This window comes from Salvia splendens, chromosome 12 (genome assembly GCF_004379255.2).
Source record: "Salvia splendens isolate huo1 chromosome 12, SspV2, whole genome shotgun sequence".
NCBI lineage: Eukaryota > Viridiplantae > Streptophyta > Magnoliopsida > Lamiales > Lamiaceae > Salvia > Salvia splendens.
In genome coordinates this window covers 13,655,386-13,682,178 of record NC_056043.1, presented here as the reverse complement: position 1 = coordinate 13,682,178, position 26,793 = coordinate 13,655,386, and the positions used below count along the sequence as shown (strand labels likewise).

General features: G+C 39.9%; 1 protein-coding gene, 2 long non-coding RNA genes and 1 other non-coding gene across 4 annotated transcripts; 1 reads left to right on the top strand and 3 right to left on the bottom strand.

Annotated features, from left to right (window-relative positions):
* Positions 1 to 1,993: 1,993 nt before the first annotated feature.
* LOC121757287 lies at positions 1,994 to 3,794 on the bottom strand. The gene is made up of 5 exons (XM_042152819.1): positions 3,474 to 3,794; positions 3,115 to 3,218; positions 2,875 to 2,988; positions 2,487 to 2,570; positions 1,994 to 2,226 (listed from the first exon to the last, which is right to left on the bottom strand). Exons 1-5 carry the CDS (start codon positions 3,715 to 3,717, stop codon positions 2,170 to 2,172), a joined length of 603 nt encoding a protein of 200 aa, XP_042008753.1. The 5' UTR covers positions 3,718 to 3,794; the 3' UTR covers positions 1,994 to 2,169.
* A 12,811-nt stretch (positions 3,795 to 16,605) lies between these two features.
* LOC121758535 lies at positions 16,606 to 17,516 on the bottom strand. Its single transcript, XR_006041502.1, has 3 exons — positions 17,249 to 17,516; positions 16,872 to 17,130; positions 16,606 to 16,779 (listed from the first exon to the last, which is right to left on the bottom strand). It is a non-coding gene; the product is annotated as an uncharacterized LOC121758535 (long non-coding RNA).
* A 1,881-nt stretch (positions 17,517 to 19,397) lies between these two features.
* On the top strand, positions 19,398 to 19,525 carry LOC121759798. The gene has a single exon (XR_006041742.1). It is a non-coding gene; the product is annotated as a U6atac minor spliceosomal RNA (small nuclear RNA).
* Positions 19,526 to 19,762: 237 nt separating this feature from the next.
* LOC121758337 lies at positions 19,763 to 20,788 on the bottom strand. The gene is made up of 2 exons (XR_006041421.1): positions 20,518 to 20,788; positions 19,763 to 20,389 (listed from the first exon to the last, which is right to left on the bottom strand). It is a non-coding gene; the product is annotated as an uncharacterized LOC121758337 (long non-coding RNA).
* Positions 20,789 to 26,793: the final 6,005 nt, after the last annotated feature.

Below are 26,793 nucleotides of genomic sequence, written 5' to 3'. Positions count from 1 at the left end.
GAGAATATAATCCTCTTAAAAAGTTACAACCGAAATGGGTTCAGATACACAAATACGTTCATATTTGCAGATACATAGATACGAAGAAAACATGTAACATAAGTAGGTGGTGCATACAAAACAAGAAAGACAAATCTACAGGAGCAAGATACATTCATCGGGGATTGATGGAGACCACAAAGTGGTTCAGCCGCTTCTTCACATACTGGAACTTGAGCACGGAGCCGACGTCCAGGCCATTACCCTTCATGAATTAAGCCAGTCTCCAGAGACGCAGATCCGGCGCCCCACTGTGGACACGACCACCTCCAAACACACAACAACCACCTTCAAACTGAATTTGCACTTGGGCTCGTTCAATTGCACGTACTTGTTCCAAAAACACAAAGGAATGCTCTACAATAAAAAAAGAGGAGTGTATGAGTATCGCAAGACTTATTGTTGTGAGCCGAACTGGTAAATAATGTGATATGGGATTTGGCCAGCTTCTTGGTGAAAGATAGACCGACATTTTTTAATATCGTGGCCGACCCAGCGGTAGTTTGAGAGACAATTCTGGAGCAGATGGAGAGGCCTCGTCATTAAGGGCTTGAGCATCCGGAGTCCACGTCAGCTGGGCTACTGTCATCCGCAACATGTGCTTTCTCTTTCAAATTGTCTGTCCCCCGCATATATGACAGGGGGAGAGTTCACGACCTTCGACTACCACATCGAGTTGAGGGAACAAGTTGAAGGGGTGCAATCCCTAGTTGATCGGCGAATAAACTTGGCGTTTGCGTCAGCCTCGGAGGAAAAAACGATGCAATCAATACACAACACCAGTAGGTGTTACGAACGGCGACCACTATTTGTGGTTGCATACTATCTTCAAGTTCCCGTCTGAGTTGAATCCTACTCCACTCCACACCGGTCAAGAATGAGTAGTAACAGCTCTTCCACGTGTTCAAATTCGACTGGATGTGAGGCTGGGCCTTCAGCTTTGTGTCTGGGATATCCCGCCTCAGGTCAGAATCATCCTCCTCACGCGCAGACTATGACGAGTTCCCTATTTGCGAACACCAACCGTTGCCAACATATTTCTCATATTACATGGCTCTTTTACATCATGTTTTCAAATCAGAGGACGCCAGATGTACTATCTTCATAAGTCACCTCAAACTAAATGCAAGTCTGTTAACAACCAAAAGTAGAAGAGAAAACACCTCGGATACGCTATACTGCAGGTCCACTCGCCGCTTGTACCATAGAAGAAGTTGGTCGATCAAGTTGTGAGCTCTTTGTTGAGGTAGAGAGGCGGGCGGGAATTAGGGTATGCGATGTCTGCAGCGTGAAAATACAAAAACAACTCTCATTTTCCCAATTGTATTATGAGCTCGACCAAACACCTCAAAGCCCACGTTTATAGAGTTTTTTTTCTTCTACCAAACACTCACAACTCTTCTTTATGTAAACACAAATACCTTGAAACACTCTTAAGCTCAATATTCTTATTAATGTATTGCGATGGTACCAATCACACCCTTACGAAATTAATCCGTGAAATTAATCAAAAGAAAAAAAATTTCTACTCTTTTTCTCTTCTAAAATAATAGAGGAGATTTCTAAAATAGCTCATTTAAATAGTCAAAATTAGTAGTAATTATTTATGAGTTTTAAAAATCAAACCATTATTGAAAGGAATTGTGAATCAGTTTAGGATAAACATGCGAAACTAATGTTATTATTATCAGATGAAAAATAAAAAACATGCACATGATCAATAGAAAGATAAAACCATTGTACATTTGTATTTGTGAATAAGCAAGCAATAAATAATAGGCCATATAATATTAATCCCTTCGTTCTACAAGAATATGCAATTTGGATAAAATTTTAATGCACAATTAGTAAAGTAAGAGAGAGGTAGAGAGAATTAATAATTAAAGTATTGTTACTGGAGAATAAGTCTTATCTTATCAGAGAAAAAAAGTTTCTAAATTTTCACGGAACGGACTAAAAAAGAAAAAGTGTATATTCTTCATATAACTACTTTGCAATGGAGTACATAATATACGAGGTACAAACCCGATTTAATCAAATAAACGATTTAATTTGGAAAGGATATATTAAGGTTTGTGTAGCTGCCTATAAATTACATACATAATTTACAAAATGAGATCTGAATCTGATTTACAAGAAATACTTCATCCTGTCATCTCTTCTCATGGCATAATATACGGCTTGAACCTGAAAAACACAATCCAACTATGTCAAAAATCATTTGATCAATGTTATTAGGCCAACAACAAATTACAGAATAATTATTATACGTTGGATTATTAGCGCATAAATGGCCAAAGTTGATGATATTAGGCACTAATATAAACTCACTCTAGGTTACCATTATATACAACAGCAGGCAAACCTCAACATTTAGCTCATAGCCTTTCCTGGTTACTTCAGTAACGATAAGGGTAAAGAGTTTTTTACTTGGGTACTTCGATTACCTGCTCGCTCGAAGCCACCTGAACCGGTCCAATCTTTACGGATACATATTTGCCACGGGAGGATATCTTCTGTCTCACTTGTCCCTACAAATGAAGACGCCGGCGAATAGAAAGATAAGAAGAAACGCAGAGCTTTCTCTCCATATCAAAGAGAACTAGTAATCAAGGCCTAAATTATGCAGCAATGGCTCATTCATTGAACTCTTAACTCAAGGGCATTAAAGCAAGATAATTAAGAGGGGCAAGTTAACTAATTTTAGGCAGCTAATGTGGATGTTCTGATTACCAATACCAATTACAAAGATTGTTTGAATGCAAAGGGCCAATTTCTGAGGATCAAATACAAATTGATTCAACACTTGAGCAACTCAAAGTGTAAAATGCTTACTTGAGGGATTGGCCTCTGAACTACTGATTCCACAGCATAAACCATAGCTTGCACAAAATCATCTCCTCCTGTTCCAATTGCAGTAAACCCCCTCTTTCTTGGATAAGAATTTAGCTGCCATTCATAGATATGGATAGAGCATTAGCATTGGATTTCAACCTAAAATAAGCTTGGGATTCCCCTTTCTTGCTACATCACAAATTGAAGTTTTAACTCAATGCACAACGATGACCATCTCACCTTCCGATCAAGAGCAAGCCAGCCAGAGGTGGAATCACCTGAAACTGAGCCACCAAACACTACAATTGTAGCTTGACTCGCCCTTCCTTCTCTCCTTGAAACTTCTGCAAATCCATATTTTACTCTTTAAATCAAATCAATCCTCAAAATTCTGCTCTGATCATCGCATAATTAGCTAATGCTATTTCACCAGAAATAGTCAAATACAGATTCCACCACATATCTACACCTATTACCCCAAATTTCTTCTTCATCCACGTATCCCAAATAACCCTAAAAAATGCGTTACAAAATTGCCAGGCAACAATAATACCAGGTACTTGAGTTGGAGACACTTGTTTGAGATTCGAAATACATACCGGAAATAGCTTTGAGAAGAGCATCCTGAGGCTGGTCTTGCTGAGAAAAATCGCGATTTCCATTGTTCAAGCAATTCCTTGCAAAGTGATGATGGCTTTTACGATTTGAGGCTAATTTACGGCCATAGTTCGGAGTCTGTTTCGATAATTTCCAGTGGGGAAAACTGATTGGAGCAAAATATGATCGTTTCTCTTTGAGTGTAGGCAAAGGCGGCCGCCACCATGAAACACTCCTGCACGACATTTCTGCTGAAAAATTTCCTCTTTGGAAATTGGGTTTTGATGTAAATATAAGTTAGTTTGATTGTATACGACTGAAAGTACTGACTTGGTTGGCCTCTGTTGTTCTTTTGATTTACTTTTCCTTTTCCTTTTCCTTTTCCTTTTCCTTTTTCAATTATAAAAATGATAAATGGCCAAATTTTGATTTTGTTTAGCAATTCTCAAAATAGCCAAAAAAAATTTCGAAATTTTGACAAATTATGAGTTGTCCAGCAACTTTAAAAATCAGCTTGTAAAAAAAATTAGTACAAAGTTTGGATTTATTCTCAATTATCTTATGATGAAAATTTCAGGCTATCCACATATGATATGTTCGTATTTTCCAACCAAACGATATTATTTTATTTATGAATAGACAATGCTTTTAAAACTATATCAGTTACAATGTCAACGTATAATTTTTCGATTTCAAGTATTTGTACTCCCTCCGTCCCATTTTAGGAGTCCCAGTTTACTATTTTTGGGTGTCCCACTTTAGGAGTCTCGATTGAAATATTCCATAAATGGTGATAGGCCTCGTATGTCACTAACCTTTTTTTCACTCACATTTTATTATAAAATTGGAGTATTATATAAAAGTAGGACTCACATTCCACTATCTTTTTTCACCAACTTTTCTTTACATTTCTTAAAACTCGTTGCGAACTTAAATGAGACTGCTAAAGTGGAACGAAAGGAGTATAATTTTTAATGTTGAAAGGCTCAAAGAAGGCGTCGATGAGTTAGAAGACTAGTTCAATTTTGCAACCCAAATAGTAGTAGTTGGTAAATGCTAATTTAGCAGTCAAAACATGTGTAGAAAATTAGTGACGTCTACTACTCTTCAACCGCTCCATAAAAACCAACAAATGTGTGGGTGTTAGAGAGAGAAGGAGAGATAGAGGTATGGATCCAATTGCACTTACGCAGGTAGCGGCGATGGGAGTGAGCGTGTTGGCCGGGGCGGTTTTGGTGAAGCAAGTGATGGAAACATCCATGATGGATTCGGGGCGGACTCCCCGGTGCCCTGTCTGTAACGGGTCTGGTCGGGTCAAGTGCCTATGCTCGCGGTGGTCCGATGGCGACGCAGGCTGCCGGACTTGTCATGGCTCGGTTCGCATGACCTGTGGTAGCTGCGGCGGGACCAGAACCGGCAGCCCCATCTCGGTCCGAATTCATGCCTCCCGCTCCAATTAGTCTGGTCGTTACTTGTGATTCTCCAATTACTAGTTATATGGAGTATTTTTAGGAATTAGGATATACTACACGTATATGATTCATTCAATTTAGATTCACCTTTAGGTTTCATGCACTTGTATTAATTTTTTTGGGTTATTATTCAAATGGATAGTTGTTGAAATTCTTATTTATATGAATATATCACTACAAAAAATGCTGCTCGCAGCCGTTCAATTTGCTAGCACATTGTGTGCTAGCTATAACGCTCGTCATAAAGTTATGACAATTTTTTCTAGCACAAGTTCGTTTGTGAGTACCTTGTGCTAGCAAAAAGGCGAAGTTGGGACCTAGCTACGTTGTGCTCACAAATTTGCGAGTACCTCCACTGTGCTAGAAAGTTTGCGGTGCTTGGAATTTCGCCTCTTTTGCTAGCACTTTTGTGCTAGCAAATCAGTATTTTATTATAAATTTTAATATTATTATTCTTACAAATTATTATCCGGATAATTCATTAAATAAAATCATAATGAAATAAAATAAAAAATAACAAAAACTCAAAATTTACATAAAAGTAATAATATTGTTTCACTTTTTCTCAATTCGTTAACTTCTTCACTAAGGTTCATAATCTGTTCTAACAACCTCTCACTTTTTCTCAAAATACGCGCTCAACTCCACATTTTGCCTCACTAACTCAGCGCGAGACGCTGCATTTTTCCTCTCCAACTCGGTGAGCAACGCCTCAAGTCCTCGCACACCTCGATAGCGACTTGCTCGCATTGCTTGTACCTCTCCCACCCTACAAGAACACCATTCTTCACCATAAGACATACTATCACCTTTATGCTAGGAATGCGTATTCATGTTGGGAGCCATCCAGTCTATTTAAGCCAGAAACTTATTGAAGTAACATCACAATAAGTTTCTAAATTGAGGGACTCAAACTGAACAAACAATTAAAAGGTCCAGAAATAAATATGTTTTTCCAATCCACATTGAAAATATCCTTTGATCTATATAAACAAACACAATCTCATAAATATAAGTATCATATTCATATCACATGCTGGGATGCAAGTTAACAGTTGGAGTGTGTTTAGTTATTCCTATCAATTTCTTCACAGTAGCTATGAAAGAGAGTCATCTTCTAACTTCAATTTAAGCAAAATCAGGCAGAGTTAAAACCCCAAAATCAGTACCCCTCTTTTGGCAATACATTTAAGTTCTGACTTTTCTTAACTTCAACATATTCCAAACGGTACCATTAGCCTATAGCATCATAACCTTACCAACAATCCTACAGGTCTAATTATTCTACCTGAATACTTCCAAAGGCATATTCTTGTTCTCAAATCATTTACTATATCTGATTATAAATTTTGGGACAGCCTCTTACAATCTCACGAGTAGATGCTATGGCACAACCAAATGCAAAATCAACAACAGATTAAGTATGCGCAGATTTGCATATCTTAAAGATGGTGATCGAGAGAGGTGGGATTTGCAGGATGCATAATGGCGAAAAGAATAAGAGAAGAAGATTGATAATTGTTGTATTTCTTTGATATGTTACAGAGTGATTTACAGCCTTAGTTATATAGGCATAGCTTATATCTAACTATGGAAATACAATTAGTACTGTAATCAATTATGTACCAATCACGGGATTTATGAAATCATGGACTTATTCTGCAATCTTCTCTTCTTGGAAAGTAGATCTTCCAATATGTTTTGACACTTCCCCTCAAGTTGAGCAACGGTATCCCCGATACTCAACTTGCCCAAAAATTCTTTAAAGATTTTCGGGTGAACTGCCTTTGTCAGTATATCTGCAAGCTGCTCCTCTGAACGAACAAATGGGAATTCGATAATACCTCCGTCGAGATTTTCCTTGATGAAATGCCGATCAACTTCCACATGTTTTGTTCGGTCATGCTGCACAGGATTCTCGGAGATACTGATTGCCGCCTTGTTGTCACAGAACAAGCGACTCTTCCGTGTTGGTGCAAAGCCAAGTTCTGTCATTAGCCTTCTTAGCCATAAAATCTTCATCAATCCACTTTTAATACCTCGGAATTCAGCCTCGGCACTGGATAAGGCCACAACCTTTTGTTTTTTACTTTTCCAAGTCACTGGGTTCCCCCCAATGAAGGTAAAGTACCCTCCTGTTGATCTTCTATCTACCGGGTTACTTGCCCAATCTGCATCGGTGTATCCATCGATTTCCAAGTCACTCCCCTTTTGTAGGAATATTCCAAAACCTATAGTTCCCTTCAAATATCTCATTATCCTCAATGCAGCTTCCATATGATTGGCTTGTGGTCGATGCATGAATTGACTCACTACTCCAACCGCATATGTAATATCAGGCCTTGTGTGCGAGAGATAGATCAGTCTTCCCACAAGTCGTTGGTATCTTCCTCTATCTGCGAGGTCTGCTCCATCGTCCATCTTCAATCCATGGTTGGGGATCATTGGAGTTTCCGCAGGTTTACACTCGAGAAGACCAGTTTCTGTCAGTAGATCGAGGACATACTTCTTTTGCCTTAGGAATATTCCGTGCTTAGATCCCAACACTTCTATTCCTAGGAAGTATTTTAGTGCTCCTAGATCCTTCATCTCGAACTCTTTGAACAAGTTTTCCTTTAGACTATGGATTTCTTCAGTATCGTCTCCAGTGATGATCATGTCGTCAACATAGATGATTAGACATGTCATTTTACCATTTCTCCGTTTTGTGAATAGTGTATGATCAGAAAGACTTTGCTTGAATCCATGTTTGAACATCGCCTGACAAAATCTTCCAAACCAAATTCGTGGAGATTGCTTCAGTCCATATAGTGTTTTCCTTAGTCTACAGACTTCTCCTTCATTGAATTCTTCAGAAAATCCTGGGGGAACATCCATATATACCTCTTTGTTTTCTTCTAACTCGCCATGAAGGAAGGCATTCGTGACGTCGAACTGATGTAGGGGCCAGTCTTTGCTTGCTGCTACAGTCAGTAGGGCTCGTACGGTGTTTAACTTGGCCACTGGGGAGAAGGTTTCCTCATAATACACTCCATACACTTGAGTGTATCCTTTCGCCACAAATCTCGCCTTGTATCTCTCGATCGAACCATCTGCTCTTCGTTTAATGGTGAATATCCACCGACATCCGACTGGCTTCTTTCCTTTTGGCAAGGTGCATTTCTCCCATGTACCATTCTTGAGGAGGGCGTCTATCTCTTTCTTCATAGCTTCCCTCCAGTGCTTGTATTTCATTGCCTCTTGGAACGTTTGTGGGATTTCTTCTTCCTCATATAGTGCAGTTTCGAATGCTCGGGCCATTTCTGTCATTTGGCCTTGCACAAGGTTAGCTACTGCATATCTCGCCTTTCTCCCTTTCCAGTCTGGGGAGTATCTTCGCGGAGGTACTCCTCTATTACTTCTTGGAGGTAATTCGTATGGATTTCCAGCATCTCCATCTCTTTCACTGTTTTCACATTCTTCTCCAGTGTTCCTATCATGGTCAGTGTTCTCCAAAGATATAATTTCACTATTGGAATTGGTTACCTCAGGAATCGAAGACGGGGTTGGTGGTTGGTTCATGTCACTTTGTTCTGCGTCCTGTATTACTGGAAGTGACGGCCCGGCGGTGCTGCTAGCTTCCTCTGTTGGACCAACGTCTGTGACAGGGTTTGGCTGTGACTCCCCTCCCGACTGGTTTCCTGGGTCAGCTTTGGATATAGGTAGCCAATTTAGTAGGTCCGTGTTTGGGCTATCGTCCGAAGGTTGAGTCTCCCCCTGACCACTAGATTGGCTATAGAAGTATTCCCCTTCAACAAAGTTGCAATTCATGGTTGTGTGTATTTGACGGGTCTTTGGGTCATAGCATCTATATCCTTTCTGATTTTTTCCATAGCCAAGAAAGACACACTTAAGGGCACATGGGTCGAACTTGGAACGCTCATGTTTTGGGATATGGACGAAGACTGAACAACCAAACACCCTAGGTTCTAGAGACAAGTTTGACGGAATTTCGAAGTGATTTGAAAAAATGTCCAGAGGTGTTTTAAAATTCAAGATTCCAGTGGGTAGTGGGTTCATGAGGTATACTGCAGTTGCCGTAGCCTCGGGCCAGAAGGATTTCGGTATTTTGGACTCAATCAGGAGGGCCCGTGTGATCTCAAGAATATATCTATTTTTCCTCTCCGCTAGCCCATTTTGTTCTGGAGTATAGGCACATGATGTTTGGTGGACTAATCCATTGGACCTAAAAAAGTCTTGCATTCTAGTATTGATGAATTCCCCCCCATTGTCGGACCTAAGGATTTGGATGCGTTGATTATACTGAGTTTGGATAAGATTATAGAAATCTATGAACCTATCAAAAACTTCAGACTTATTTTTCAATAAATAGATCCATGTCATGCGAGAGTAATCATCAATAAAGAGCACAAAATATCTAAAACCTTGGCCCCCAGTAATAGGAGCCGGACCCCACACATCAGAATGTATTAAAGCAAAAGGGGATTTCATTCGAGTATTATTCAACTTGAAGGAATGTCTATGGGTTTTGGCTAACACACAAGTTTCACAATGGAAAGATTTCATAGAAGTAACTAAATGTGGAAAAAGAAGACGAAAATATCCCATAGATGGATGTCCTAACCGACGATGCCACAACCAAGCCTGCCTGTCAGTCGGTCCGTGAGTGAGCATCATGGCAGTACTCTGTTGGGCTATCTCGTCCACATAGTACAGTCCGTTTCGCTCAGTGCCACGCCCAACTATCGTCCCCGTCTTGATATCCTGCAACATGCAAAATTGTGGTTGCATTAGTAGTTTACAATTAAGCTCCTTAGTTACATGACTAATAGACAAGAGCTTATGTGACATGGATGGAACATAAAGACAATTCGAGAGGCATAAAGTAGGCGAAATATTGATTGTGCCCGCCCCGTGAATTTGTGCTAGGTCCCTACTCGCGGTTTGGACATAGGATTTTTTGGAATCGGATATGGATAAGAAATCGGAGGGTTCATAGGAAATAGTGTCTGTCGCCCCGCAGTCAAAAATCCAATGGGGGTCTTTTGGGCCTGATGTGGACGTAGAGGAACATGCCAGGGTGTCGTAGGAATTTTTACATGGTATTGAGGGGTGTATTTCTATGTGTCGAGAAGGATGGGGGCTAAATTGCGAATTTTTTGCAGTATGGGGTGTATTTTCTAATTCTGGAGAAGTGTTGGGTGTGTTTTGTAATTTCGGAGAAGTTTGGGGTTTGATTTGGGAATTTGGAAAACTCTGGGGCTTGATTTGGGAATGTGTGGGCTTCTGGGGTGTTTTGTAAGATGTAGTTTTTCGGTGGGGTGGGTAGTGGTATTTTGGGCTTTTTGTGGGGTTGGATTGGGATTTAGGAAATGAGGTTTCATTTAAGGGTTCGGCTGGGTTACGAACCCTAGCCGCCTCACCACTTGTGGGAACCCTAGACACCTCCGCCGTCTCCTCCTCGCCGTCGACGGCGTGTGTGATCGGTAATATCATACCTTCCGACCACGACCTCGCCACTGACGCTGATGTTACGGCTTTTCCTCCTCCATTTGCCCCGATTCTTTCTTCGCCGTTATTTGTGAGTGATGGACCGATGCTACCCACCGGAGAGTCGGTGAAGGCAGCTCGATCCCCTCCTGTTACGGCGGCTGCTGCTCTCCCACTACCTCCGCCGCTGCTGTTCCGATTTGAACCCCCCCGGTTCTGTCGAGCCTTTTTCATCTCCTCCCACCACTCCGGGAATCCATGGAGGTGAAAACACGATTCTTTTGTGTGTTTCTTTCCCCCACAGTGCGTGCACACCATTTTGCTTTTGTCCTCTTCCCGTCGGTAGGTTTTGGAAGACGGTGGAGGCGGCGGATTTTGTGAGGTAGGGTTTCGGTTTCGGTCGAATACTCCTAGTCCGACGCCGATTCCCGGATCCTTTGATGTTGGGTTCATCAGTCTCTCGTTGACGTACTCGCGCCTGACCATTCCGTAAGCCTTCCTTGCGGTTGGTATTGGATCCAGGTTTAGGATCTCTCTTTTAATCTTGTCGTACCGGTCATCCAATGCCCATACAAACTGGTATAATCTGTGTCGTTGTATGTGTTGGTTATACTTGTCAATGCTGGATGGTGTATCCATGGGGTTTGGATCTCGGGTGTCGATGGAGATCCACAAATCTTGGAGTTTCTGCCATAAGTTTTCTAATGACATATTCCCCTGTTTCAGGCTGTAGGCTTGCCTGTGTAGATCGGAGATTTGGAACTGGTCCGCGCCGCTCCCGTACGTAGTGGCCAGACTCTCCCATAAGTCGTGAGCCGTTGCGTATTGGGATACCTCATTTACGAGGCTGGCGTCAATATTTCCGATGATCCAATTAAAGCAGCAGTCATCTCGTTGCTGCCATCGGGTGTATGTCGGGTCAGTCGGTAGTGGTGGGTCTGGAACTCCAGAGATGTGAGAGGCCAGCCCTTTTCCACCGATGGCCCGTCTCATCAGTTTTGCCCATAGGGGGTAGTTATCCCCATCGAGCTTGGTGGCGATGTGTACTTCGCCTAATGATTCTGGATGGGATGAAGGCTCCTGGTTTGATGATTTTTGAGATCCATTCAGTCTCAAGAATTCAGCAAATTGCTCTGCTGAGAGGATTATTAATTGATTGTTGGATGGGGTTTCTGACATTTGGTTGGTTGTTTGTTTTGCAGGTCTTAAGAGGTCGGGAAAGGTACCGAGACTGTGATGATACTTTTCTGAGTCTCGATCCCGGGATAAACCTGCTCTGATACCATCTTAAAGATGGTGGTCGAGAGAGGTGGGATTTGCAGGATGCATAATGGCGAAAAGAATAAGAGAAGAAGATTGATAATTGTTGTATTTCTTTGATATGTTACAGAGTGATTTACAGCCTTAGTTATATAGGCATAGCTTATATCTAACTATGGAAATACAATTAGTACTGTAATCAATTATGTACCAATCACAGGATTTATGAAATCATGGACTTATTCTGCAATCTTCTCTTCTTGGAAAGTAGATCTTCCAATATGTTTTGACAGCATATGTCAAGAATCACGACCAACACCAAAGTCCTAGCTTATCACCATATATATATATATATATAGGGTTTTGATCCATGCAAAACCATTTTTAATACAAAAATGCAGAACCAAGCATACAAAAGTCATTTTTAGGTCATTGTAAGCTTATTTTTACGTCATTATAGTAAGGATGACATGAAATGATCTTAACATGACCTCAAACCCAAAGTTTATAATATGACCTAAACTGCTTTACAATGACCCTCTGTGTTTTTATTTAATTATTGACCATTGGATTGTCAAATCTCATGGTCAGGATTTGGTCTGGATTTTGTATTGAGATCAAGTTTTGTATTGATCATTTTCATATATATATATATATATATATAGGATTGTGATCAAGATAGAACCATTCTTAAACGTAGAACCATTCTTAAACATAGAACAAATGCCAAACGGAGGTCGTTAGATCTTTTAATCCAATGGTGTTGATTTGCACAACAACTTCCCATTACAACCAAAACTATTATTAATGGGTGAATGCAGAGAAGTGAAAAAATAAAACATGCATGGACTCTTCTTCGTTTCATTCATTCTTCCATCAACATGTGAGTTTTTTCACATGTTGAGTCCGGAATGTCGTGAAAACATAGTTTAATATGTATGATTTTTAATCTTGACCGTCATTTTTTCCTCATCCAATGAATAAAATATGTAGAGTTCTAGGTTCTACACTTAAGAATGGTTCTATCTTTAACGCAACCCTATATATATATATATATATATATATATATATATATATATATAGGGATGTATTCATTTTCTTTTCCTATATTTCCTTCTTTTTCCTTCTTAATATCAGCCATTAGATTAGAGAAATGGACGGTCAAGATCAACATTGGGTAATTAATCCCGTGTTGCATTATTTGTCCTATTTTGTGCATTATGAGGGTACAATAGTAATCTAATAATGGCTGGAAACCGCTACGAATAATGCACCACATGGTCACGAGTAATGCATATAATTGCCTATATAATGCACAATATGTGAACTGCAATGCATACGAACAAGATGTGCTGTGTTATGATGTTTAACACACGTTTCTTGTTTCCCCTAAGGGTTTAATAAGCTTAGGGGCTAGGGTATAGTACGTAGACATGTATGTAATCTTCACATGGTAACGAGTAATGGATATAATTGACTATATAATGCACAATTTGTGAACTGCAATGCATACGAACAAGATGTGTTGTGTTATGATGTTTGACACACGTTTCTTGTTTCCCCTAAGGCTTTAATAAGCTTAGGGGCTAGGGTATAGTACGTACGCATTAATAACAAATTATAAAACGATACGAATAATTCACCAAATTGTCACGAGTAATGGATGTTATTAACTAATGCACAATATGTGAACTGCAATGCATACGAATAAGATGTACCATGTTATGATGTTTGACACACGTTTCTTGTTTCCCCTAAGGGTTTAATAAGCTTAGGGGCTAGGGTATAGTACGTAGACATTACTAAATGCACGTATGTAATCTTCAATCCGTTGATTAACCCATATACACAATACCTCTAATAATGCATAATATGCTGAGATAATGACAATTAACAGCTACATAATGCACTACCTAAACCAAATAATGCACATACGTATATTCCAATAACAACAATTTGTTAGTAATGTCTACGTACTATACCCTAGCCCCTAAGCTTATTAAACCCTTAGGGGAAACAAGAAACGTGTGTCAAACATCATAACATGGTACATCTTATTCGTATGCATTGCAGTTCACATATTGTGCATTATATAGTTAATAACATCCATTACTCGTGACAATTTGGTGAATTATCCGTATCTTGTTTCCCCTAAGGCTTTAATAAGCTTAGGGGCTAGGGTATAGTACGTACGCATTAATAACAAATTATAAAACGATACGAATAATTCACCAAATTGTCACGAGTAATGGATGTTATTAACTAATGCACAATATGTGAACTGCAATGCATACGAATAAGATGTACCATGTTATGATGTTTGACACACGTTTCTTGTTTCCCCTAAGGGTTTAATAAGCTTAGGGGCTAGGGTATAGTACGTAGACATTACTAAATGCACGTATGTAATCTTCAATCCGTTGATTAACCCATATACACAATACCTCTAATAATGCATAATATGCTGAGATAATGACAATTAACAGCTACATAATGCACTACCTAAACCAAATAATGCACATACGTATATTCCAATAACAACAATTTGTTATTAATGTCTACGTACTATACCCTAGCCCCTAAGCTTATTAAACCCTTAGGGGAAACAAGAAACGTGTGTCAAACATCATAACATGGTACATCTTATTCGTATGCATTGCAGTTCACATATTGTGCATTATATAGTTAATAACATCCATTACTCGTGACAATTTGGTGAATTATTCGTATCTTGTTTCCCCTAAGGCTTTAATAAGCTTAGGGGCTAGGGTATAGTACGTACGCATTAATAACAAATTATAAAACGATACGAATAATTCACCAAATTGTCACGAGTAATGGATGTTATTAACTAATGCACAATATGTGAACTGCAATGCATACGAATAAGATGTACCATGTTATGATGTTTGACACACGTTTCTTGTTTCCCCTAAGGGTTTAATAAGCTTAGGGGCTAGGGTATAGTACGTAGACATTACTAAATGCACGTATGTAATCTTCAATCCGTTGATTAACCCATATACACAATACCTCTAATAATGCATAATATACTGAGATAATGACAATTAACAGCTACATAATCCACTACCTAAACCAAATAATGCACATACGTATATTCCAATAACAACAATTTGTTAGTAATGTCTACGTACTATACCCTAGCCCCTAAGCTTATTAAACCCTTAGGGGAAACAAGAAACGTGTGTCAAACATCATAACATGGTACATCTTATTCGTATGCATTGCAGTTCACATATTGTGCATTATATAGTTAATAACATCCATTACTCGTGACAATTTGGTGAATTATTCGTATCGTTTTGTAATTTGTTATTAATGCGTACGTACTATACCCTAGCCCCTAAGCTTATTAAACCCTTAGGGGAAACAAGAAACGTGTGTCAAACATCATAACACAACACATCTTGTTCGTATGCATTGCAGTTCACAAATTGTGCATTATATAGTCAATTATATCCATTACTCGTTACCATGTGAAGATTACATACGTGTCTACGTACTATACCCTAGCCCCTAAGCTTATTAAACCCTTAGGGGAAACAAGAAACGTGTGTCAAACATCATAACACAGCACATCTTGTTCGTATGCATTGCAGTTCACATATTGTGCATTATATAGGCAATTATATGCATTACTCGTGACCATGTGGTGCATTATTCGTAGCGGTTTCCAGCCATTATTAGATTACTATTGTACCCTCATAATGCACAAAATAGGACAAATAATGCAACACGAGATTAATTACCCAATGTTGATGTTGACCGTCCATTTCTCTAATCTAATGGCTGATATTAAGAAGGAAAAATGAGGAAATATAGGAAAAGGAAATGAATACATCCCTATATATATATATATATATATATATATATAGGGTTGCGTTAAAGATAGAACCATTCTTAAGTGTAGAACCTAGAACTCTACATATTTTATTCATTGGATGAGGAAAAAATGACGGTCAAGATTAAAAATCATACATATTAGACTATGTTTTCACGACATTCCGGACTCAACAAGTGAAAAAACTCACATGTTGATGGAAGAATGAATGAAACGAAGAAGAGTCCATGCATGCTTTATTTTTTCACTTATCTGCATTCACCCATTAATAATAGTTTTGGTTGTAATGGGAAGTTGTTGTGCAAATCAACACCATTGGATTAAAAGATCTAACGACCTCCGTTTGGCATTTGTTCTACGTTTAAGAATGGTTCTATCTTGATCACAATCCTATATATATATATATATATATATATATATATATATATATATATATATATATATATATATACCACCACCACGAATTCACTCCTTCAACACTGCCTTGGTTTTTCTAAAACTGCTCACATAGAATTAACCATAGAAGCATAGCATAGATGCAAGGCAGTTTCCATTTTCTTATTTAAAATTCCAAATGCAAGATCAAGAAATGCTTCGCATCTTCTTTGATATTTGATATTAGTAAATATTCCAGCAGTTGTCACTCAAAAAATAATTGTAGACAAATAAATTAGTATGCAAATTAATATGAATATGAAAATACCGTTGTTTCTATGACGCGCTGCGAACACAACTCCCCTTCTAAATCTTTGCCTTTTAGCATGTGAGTTCTTTTATAAAATTCTATAAATTTAGCAAACGTCCCATTGTTCTCTTTGGTCTGCAAACAATATTCAAAAAGATTAACAATAATTACAAACTGTAAACAAGTTAAACTAGAAAATGCAAGTTTTACCATTCTTTCAACAGTGACGTCAAATGAAACACTTCCGTTAGCATATGTTGGAGGAACCTTTTCATATCCCTGTTAAAATTCTAAGACTATCCAACCAATGTTGATAAAGAAAAGAATACAGTTACATCAAGAAATTCTAAGATGCAATCAGAATATATGTAAAACCTTGACCATTCTTTATGCTAATGGTTTATACAATTACCTTAAATTCAAGTCAATATGTTTCAACGCCTTTCTCAGTAAGTTTACTTTGTAAGAAAGCATCCGGGAGTACTACATTCTGAAAACAATCACACAATACGTTTGCCACATCTTTAGAAGGGTACAAACTGCAAATTAATATAGGATTAGTAACTTCAAAAAATTATAAAAAAATGTATAAAAGACCCAATATTTCAGGTAGCTGAGCCGTGTTCCCTACCCGAGCTGGAGGGCCAATGGGGGCTGAGGCTCTGCGTCCTGTAAATCCTCCACGAGGCATTTCTACAAACCAAAGGAATATAGAGTTTCTCAATACATAATGTTATACACATTTTCACCACTAACAAGCCCATCATTCATGACCGCCCTGCATTCACGCTCCATCTTAGCTTGTTGCGCTTCTTTATACTTGAGCATTTCACTCTCTATCTTGTAGGTGGAACGGCTGTAATTATCTCTAATCGTGATTTCGCCTCTACCTACATTAATAAGAGCTTTGCATGAGGCTAGAAAATCTCTACCTAAGATTAGAGGTATATTCTTATCTACTTTCATGTCAAGAATAATGAAATCGGCAGAGAAGATAAAATCGTGTACCTTTACCAAGACATCCTCAATCATGCCCACTGTTTTGATTGCCGTGTTATTGGCCAACCTTATACTTACATCTGACGTTTTGAGAGGCCCGATGTTGAGCTTCTCGTAGTATTTCAACGGCATGAGATTGATGTTAGCCCCTAGATTGCAAAGGGCCTTGTCCACTTTCCCTTCTCTAATTGACACCTAATTATGAACTGACCGGGATCTCTTTGCTTCACTGCCCTCTCCCTTTGGATGATTTCGCTGCAATGGTGAGGCAACATAAGGTCGGCTTTTGTAGGCTTTTTCTTTCTTATCACTGCCTCCCTTAGTAGCTTCACGTACCTAGGTATTTCCTGCAACGATTCGACGAGAGGAATATTAGTATGGACCTTGCAAAACATATTAAGGAAATGCTTGAATTGCTCTTCAAGTTTGAACTTCTTCTTCGGCTGGAAGGGGAGTACAATCTCATTGTGCCGTACGAGTTCCTTATTAGCACTTTAAATACCTGCAAGTATACAAAGTAGGAATAGTATAGCTAAAGGTCAGTACCGGATATCGATCACGGGGAAAACAATCACAGACTGGCTACCCTCTACTTTAACTCAATTACTATTTGGGAAACCAAAAGATTTGAAGAATTTTTTAAAACAAAAACAATTTGAAAGAAATAAACAACTTATTGCAAGTAAATCACGGAGATAAAAGTATATAGATAAGGGAATTTCAGGGATGTGCGTTCACAGTTATGGTTATACAAATTACAACTACAATACCCTAGCACAGTTCTTACTTTGATAGAACGAGTCACCTAGTTTATGCTCATGCGATGCAAACGTTGGTTACAAACAGTGGGGATACAATCCTAAATACGTAACTCCTAAAAGCTCCTAAGACCCTTGAAATGTCCTCACTCTCAATTAACAGTGTCGTTTTAAAGGAAGCTAATTGTAGTGTCTATTAAGTGGATCTAACTCGCCAACCTCCTCTCACGATTATATAGCAAGTTATATTAATTCATCACAGAATATGTCACTCAAGCGTGAAGCATTATTCAACAACTTAAGGAAGAAACAAAGTAAGAACAAAACGGATATTTAATAGAAAAGAAATTGTATAACCAAAGTCGTTACTAACACATTCCTAGAATCCTATGAATTTAGTTACACATGATAGAATAATCTAAAAACATAGATTGAAGGGAAAACAATTGGAACATAAAACTAAAGCAAATAAAACCCAAAGGTTGAATCCTTGTATCTTTGATGTTCTTCAAACTTACTTCAACTTCTTGCACAATGAAGTACTCTAACTTTTAATCTCTAGAAAATATGTTGCAAAAAGAGAATGTTTTTTATGAAGCTTGAGAGGCTATTTATAGGGGAGAAATCGCCTCTTCTCAAATTAGGAAAAGGGTTGCAAAATATGGTAAATCTTGGAGAGAAATTAGGGCAAATCTGCTCGCCTCTCTTTTGTGGCGGACCGCCGCACCTTGGCCGGCGGTCGCCATGCATTGATCCGAGGCTTCTGACTCTTAGGTGGCGGTCGCTACGCATTGCCCGGCGGTCGCTGGACGTGTCTTCATCTTATGCACAAATTTTCCGAAACGGACCGCTACAGGCATGGCGGTCGCCGCTACAGATTTCCTACTTCGCGTTTTGACTCTTTTTTTAAGCTCAAATATGCACATTTCTCACAAAACATGTTAAAATACCAAAATGTATAAAATATGCAAATAATGGACATGTAATGCAACTTTTATATTCAAAACAGACCAAGTAATGACCTTAAAACCGTGCAAAATCCGAGCGTATCATATCCGAAGAAATTGCACGAAGAATTCAAGAAAATGAGAGGGAAGATCGAAAATTTCAATGGTAGAGAAAAGAAGAAAGAAAAATGTGACTGTAAAAAAATCTGAATAATCCCAAGCATATCATACATGTGCTCGGATAAATCGGTATTTTGCGAGCACCACTGAGGTGCTCGGCTCAGAATTTAAGACAACGGCGACCGACCTTATTATTGTTAATAGATTTGTTAACTTTTTTAGTGTATCCCGAGCACATATATGGTTTTCGGTTAAATAGGTGAAAAATTATTTAATTTTGGAAAACGTTGGAAAACTTGAACGTAATGATAGTTTAACCAAAACTTGAGCGTTACGTTCGTAGAAAGGAGAGATGGTTGGCATCTCCCCCCGACAGGGACAGGAACAACCTTAAGGATTTACCTGTTACCAGCACATCCTGTTAAAGCTTTCCACTTCGGTGGATCTTATAACCCAACCAAAACTTGAGCGTTGGAAAACTTCCGTGTATAGTCGAGTAATCATTTTCCTAAAATTTATATGGGCCTATCGAGATTTATAGAAAGCCCATTAAACTAACTCCAATTTCATTATTCATTCTCGACGATTTCAAGGTAAACCACTCACAAAATTCATGTTTTCCGTTAATTTCTTGCAGATTCCGACCATTCTTACGTTACCTGAGTTCCAACATAAGTTACTATCACATCCGCACATCATATTCAAAAGGAGGAATTTTGCATTAGCATCAGTCAAATGTACAAGAAACACAGATCACAGTTAAACTAACAATTAAATGGGTTATTTACAGGCAAATACATATCACACGCACACTTGCTACTCATCACCAAGAACCCTCAACCTATTCCCCCTTGTCCGAGTCACTAGAGCTGATCGAGCCCGTCTTCTTATTGGCACAAACAACATTTAGATTAGAAAGCATCATACACCTAAATTAGCTCAACTGAAATAGGGCAACTGATTTTGAGATATGAACTCTCACAACAGAATAATTTCCCCAATAATACAAATACACTGGTGACTACTAATTAAAGGCTAATTTATCTACTACGAAAGTCCCAAATTCAAAAACCCTAGCTAAAAAAATTTAATTTGAATCGTAGCAAAAACTGAATCAATCACTCATACAGTGCAAAGATGTAACCAAAATGTCGAGACAAACGAGGATATCACCAGGAAAGTCTTCGAATCTCTCGAAAACGGGGCCAACAACGGCTATGACGGCGTTCTCGACCTTCCCGGCGGTGGATTCCAGCGGGCCGGAATTCTATTTGGCGTAGCCGTATAGATTCGTCACCACAACAGCCACGTTGATTGCCAGAAACCTAACGAAACCAAGACGTTTCAGCTGTATATCATCATTTCTCTAAACCTCAAACTACAACCCCAAAACTTAGATCACAACCCAAAATCATAAAAACATCAATTGAATCCAGATTTCAGCTGTAATTACCTCGGCCGTAGCTATAACTCGCGGCGAGGAATCCGAGAAAAACAGAAGCTGCTAAAGTAGAAATCCAAGGTTTTCGCAGCAGAAATTGACGTTGGCGTTGGAATCTAAGAGCGTCCACTATAAGGTGGACGCGGCGGTCGCCGCGAGCGGGGCGATGGCGGGGCGGAAGCGGGGCGGCTTATAGTGGGAAGGGTGTCCGCCGCGGGGTGGACGCGGCGGGTGAGGGGAGGGACGGGGACGCGGAATCGCCGCGTGCGGGGCGAGGACGCGGTGACCGGGCTATAGCCGCGCCTATAGGCGCGGCGCCTATAGTAGCACGAAGATGAAGCCGCGGCTATTGCATGCGAATTTTTTTTTTTTTTTACATTTCAATTCACCTATAAATACACCCACTCCATTCATTATTTTCACACCATTCAAACACAACATCTATACAAATTTCTCTCACTACAATTTGGGGTCGGAAATGAACAATTTGTGGAGAGACAACTGGAATGCTCTGATTCAACAGGTACAACACCAGGCCGCCCAGGAGGTAGATTTCTACGCGGATGTTGGACCGGCGTGCGCGACGTCCGTGCGGGACGTCCGCCATTGTGCAACTGTTCAACAGATACGGACGTCCGATACGGACACCGCATGTCCGCGCCTTTCCGCAGACGTCTGTCGGGACGTCCGCCATTGCGTTGACTCCCACGGACGTCGGCGCGGAATTCCAGATTTTTGCATAATTTTTTTTGAAAAAATTCTATAAATACGTCTCGTTGCATTTCATTTCATTCGCACCACTTGTTTTAACAAGTTTCTCTCTCTCTAAATTTCTTTTATATTTCCGTAATGTCTGATAGTGGTAGTGGTAGTGGTGGTAGTGGTGGTGGTGGGCATTATGAACACATGATGCGGATGATACACGCACGTGTGTGGGAGGACGCGGAGAGGGAGGAACAAGCAGCCTCGGCGCCGGCGGTGCCTTGACCCATCCATCGTCGCACTATAGTGCCCCGGGATCACCTCGCTGCCCACAGTCGGTTGTACAAGGATTACTTTGCACCGGTACCACGGTTTGGGGAGAACCTATTCTGACGACGGTTTAGGATGCATCGTCCGCTCTTTCTGCGTATCGTGGGCGCTTTGGAGCGTCGATACGGGTATTTTAGGGTGCTGGAGGATGCGGCTGGTAAACCCGGCCACACGCCGATTCAGAAGTGCACTGCCGCAATTAGGCAGTTGGCATACGGAGGTGCGGCCGACATGTTCGACGAGTACCTCCACATCGACGAGACGACTGCCCGCGACTGCCTGACGTATTTTTGTCAGGGCGTTAGGGAGATATTCGGGGATAGGTATCTTCGGAAGCCTACCCCCGAAGATTGTCAGGCTCTGCTGGATATGCACGGGAATCAGCACGGGTTTCCGGGGATGTTAGGCAGCATAGATTGTATGCACTGGGAATGGAAGAACTGCGCCGCAGCCTGGAAAGGGATGTACACTACTGGTTTCAAGGCCAAGAATCCCACGATAATCCTTGGAGTAGTAGCCGGGTCTAACAACGACATCAACGTCCTCCAGTCGTCGCCCCTCTTCAACTACCAGTGCATGGGCGTCGGTCCGGCCGTCAGTTTCGTCGGCAACAGCAACCAGCACAGTATGGGCTATTATTTAGGGAATGGGATACCCGATGTGGCCCGTCTTTGTGAAGACGATCAGATACCCAACGGATGAAAAGAAGATATACTTTGTGCAACGTCAGGAGGCAGCGCGCAAGGATGTGGAACGGGCATTTGGTGTGCTCCAGTCTCGATGGGCGGCAGTAAAGGGTCCATCACGGCTGTGGTATGTTGACAGCATCGCCGACATCATGTACGCATGTATTGTCATGCACAACATGATTGTCGAAGATGAATGCCCAGCGCTGACCGATTGGGCCAACGATAATGCTACGGCTGCGGGTCCAAGCCACGACGTGGCCGCTGGCAATGTACGCATGGGCATACCCCATGACGATGTCGAGCGAGTCCGTGCATTCGCCGACATGCGTCAAAAACAAGCCCATGTTCGACTCCAGAACGATATAATTGAAGAAGTATGGCAGTGGAGAGGTCGTCGTTGATGGAGTTTTTAATTGTTGAAATATATTTTTTTTATTTTGGTGAAATGTACTTTTCTTTTTTTAATTAATGAAATTTTTATTCCGTATTCGTTTCAAATTTTTCTTCCGTAAATTGCTTAATTCCGTAAATTGTTAAATTGATGAATTTGTGATTTTTTTTAATGTGGGAAGTCCATCGGGATGTCCGCCACTGTGCAGTGGGATGTCCGTATGATGTGGCAGGAGGTGTTTTTGGGATGTCCGTCGGGACATCCGCACCACTGCGGATGCCCTGAATGGATGGAGACACGTGGCATTCATTTCAATTTATCATTATATTTTATAATTGGAATCTTTGTCCTAATATTTGTCCACCTATTTATCACAGTCATGCCTCAGTCGCACAAAATTTGTCTAGCCATATCACAGCCACGCCTCACATTTTTTTAAGTTGCTGTATATTTTAATTGGACTAAAGCAAATTTAATTGGAAAAAAATAAATAGAATAAAATGGAATGAAAAAAAAGAATTGGGAATAGATATTTTATAGATAAAATTAAAAAAATAAAAATAAATTAAAGACAATACCGCCGCGGCGGTTGCGCGGCTCGCAATAGACCTTCACGGCACCACCGTCTCGCCCGCCGCACGGCTCCGCTCGGTACTCAGCTGTCCCCATGCGCCGCGGCGCCCCTCCGGCTTGCAAAAGACGCAACACTGCAGCCGCTGCGGCTGGTCTAATGTGGACACTCTAAGAGCACCCGTAATGATGAGCAAAGGGTAGTCGCAACTCGATGGATGGCGTTGGGTGTTGTCTTTTGTTGCGGGTTGACAGGAACGGGTGGGTGACTGGTGCCACATTCGGAGAGGGGCGCCGAGAAGACCACCGGTAGAGGCGCAGCCGTTTGCGACGTCCGTTGTGGGTGACATAGTCGAGCTGGATGAAGGGTGGGGATGGTTTCGGGTGTATGTTTTTTATTTTATTTTATTAATTTCAAGTTTTATAAATACACTTCATTCCACTCATTCTCTATTCAATATACTTATCTCTCTAAAAAATATGAATCTGACGTCGGAAGAAAATGCTCTTCTCGAGCAGGCCATGGAAATTACTATAGATGCACTGCCTGCAATCATTGAAAAAATTGGGAACAAGGTCGCTTGATGCAATCAATATACCTCGTGGTCCAAGCTCGGCGTATACCACGACCGCGGGGGTATCTTCAAGACTATTTCTCCATGAATACCCTATGGCCTGATTTCTTCAGCAATTCCAGATGCGACTATGCGCATCAATAATGCACTCGTTGCTTGTGACGAATACTTTTACAACGTACTGACAGATTATGATGTATTGGTCTCTCTAAGTTGCAAAACGGCACAATGGTGCTACAACACGGATGTAGAGACATTCGATGAGTATCTCCGTGTTGCCGACACAACAGGACGAGAGCGCTTCTGGCCGGGGATGGTGTCATGTGTTGATTGCGGTTGTATCATTTCGTGACATTAATTTGCGAAGCCCAACCCCAATGACGTCTAGATGCTGGTGGACATGTATGAGCTTGTTCATGGTTTTTCCCGGGAGATTGACAGCATCGATTGTATGCACTAGGAGTGGAAGAATGTCTCGTAACATGGGGGTTGCATTCATTAGATGTCACAAGCAGTGGCGAAGGTTAAGAGCAGGGGAGATCACCTACTCCATCTCCTACTACACATTCACAAATATGATAAGTGATAGTGAGGTCCATCACTCATGTTTAATGAGTGTGTAGTAGGAGATAGAGTTGGAGATGGAGTAGGTGATCCTCATTAGGTAACAGGGGAGATCACCTACTCCATCTCCTACTACACATTCACAAATATGATAAGTGATAGTGAGGTCCATCACTCATGTTTAATGAGTGTGTAGTAGGAGATAGAGTTGGAGATGGAGTGGGTGATCCTCATTAGGTAAAGAGGGGGCAGGGGGCTCATGGTCCCCTGATACACTCGGATTTTGCACTATTTTAAGGCATTTATTTGGTCCGTTTTTAATGTCAAAATCACAATTCATGTCCATATTTTGTATGTTTTATCTATTTTGGTAATTTGCCGTGTTTTGTGAGAAATGTGCATATTTGAGCCCAAAAAGATAGCTAGAAGACGAAGTTGGAAATTTGAAGATTCTGGGAGCGTCCAGCGACCGCTACAACCAAGCCAGCGACCGCTGAACGCGCAGCGGTCCGCTCCGGGAAAGTTGTGCATGAAATGAAGAACACGCCCAGCGACCGCTGGGCAGTGCATGGCGACCGCTCCAAAAGTTCCAATAGCTATGGGACATCGTGCAGCGACCGCTGGCCAAGGTGCCACGGCCAGCTGGGAAAACGCGGCACACAGAAATTGCCCTACTTACTCCCCAAGATTTACCATACTTTGCAGTCTTTTTCCTTATTTGAGGAGGACGAATTTTCAGCTATAAATACCCCCTCGAGCTTCATCATTAGGATCTTCTTTTTGCAACATATTTCCAGAGTTTAAAAGTTAGAGTACTTCATTGTGCAAGGAGTTGAAGAAGGATTCAAAATCATCAAAGCTACAAGGATTTAATCTTTAGGTTTTATTTGCCTTAGTTTTATGTTTTCATTGTCTTCCCTTCAATCTATGTTTTTAGATTATTCTATCACGTGTAACTATATTCATATGATTCTAGGGATGTGTTAGTAACGACTTTGGTTATACAATTCATTTTTCTATTTAATATCCGTTTTGTTCTTACTTTGTTTCTTCCTTAAGTCAATGGATAATGCTTCACGTTTGAGTGACACATTATGTGATGATTTAATATAACTTGCTACATAATCGTGAGAGGAGGTTGGCGATTTAGATCAACTTAATAGACTACAATTAGCTTCCTTTAAAACGACACTGTTAATTGAGAGTGGGGACTTTTCAAGGGTCTTAGGAGCTTTTAGGAGTTACGTATTTAGGATTGACAACCCTAATGTTTGTAATCAACGTTTGCATCGCATGAGCATAATCTATGTGACTCATTCTATCAAAGTAAGAAATGTGATAGGGTATTGTAGTTGGAATTTATATAACCATAACTCTGAACGCACATCCCTGGAATTCCCTTATCTCTATATTTTATCTCCGTGATTTATTTGCAATTACTTGTTTATTGCTTTCAAATTGTTCTTTATTTTAAAAAATTCTCAAATCTTTCGGTTTTTCAAATTGTAATTGAGTTTTAGTAGAGGATAGACAGTCTGTGTCTGTTTTCCCCGTGATTGATATCTGGTACTAACCTTTAGCTATACTATTCCTACTGCGTATACTTGCAGGTATTTATAGTGCTAATAAAAAGTGCATCATCCCTCCATAAATTTGTAAAAAACCTAGGGGTATTTTAGTAAATTCCTTTATATAGAGTCTCATTATATGCAAATTCACTCCTTATTGCAGAACTGTGACAGTCCCAAAATTTCAGCTATGACAACAAAATGAAGTGATAGTCTACTTGAATGGTGTAATAAACTATTTGAATGAAGTATGTCAAGAAGCATTTTGAAGTCCTACTGGAATGAAGTAAAAACTTTGTCCAGTGAAGTAATAATGTTTTTAATGAAGTAATAAATCTACTGGAATGAATTGTATTTTTTAAAAATAATAAAGTAAAAACTCAGTTCAATGAATTCGAATGAATCATGTGTTGAATCATTTCAAAAGCTATTGGAAGTAAGTATAAACATACTGTAGTTTCAAGGTAATACGTACCAGAATGAAGTAATAAACCACTAGAATAAAGTAAAATGAGCTTGTATTGAAAACCGAAATAATTTACATAATCAGCGCATCTTAACAAAAAAACTAGATCTAATGACCCTTATTTGATCTCTAATTCAGTCTTTAAAATTATTTCGATATTAATAATAACTCTATATATATATAAATATTAATATGACATACACCACACATATACTCCTATTAAATTAATTTTGCCTCTCCTCAATCTGGTGCAGCGCAGGTCCCTACTTTTATTTTTTCAATTCCAAGGAAATAGTTGTCTAATTCTGCAAGCCTTTGTGATATATATTAAATTAAGTTTTGCCTATTTTATATGATTGTTTAGATTTTTAGAATTTGTGCTATGAAAGAAATTACTCCCTCCGTCCGTGAAAAATTGTCTAGTTTTATCATT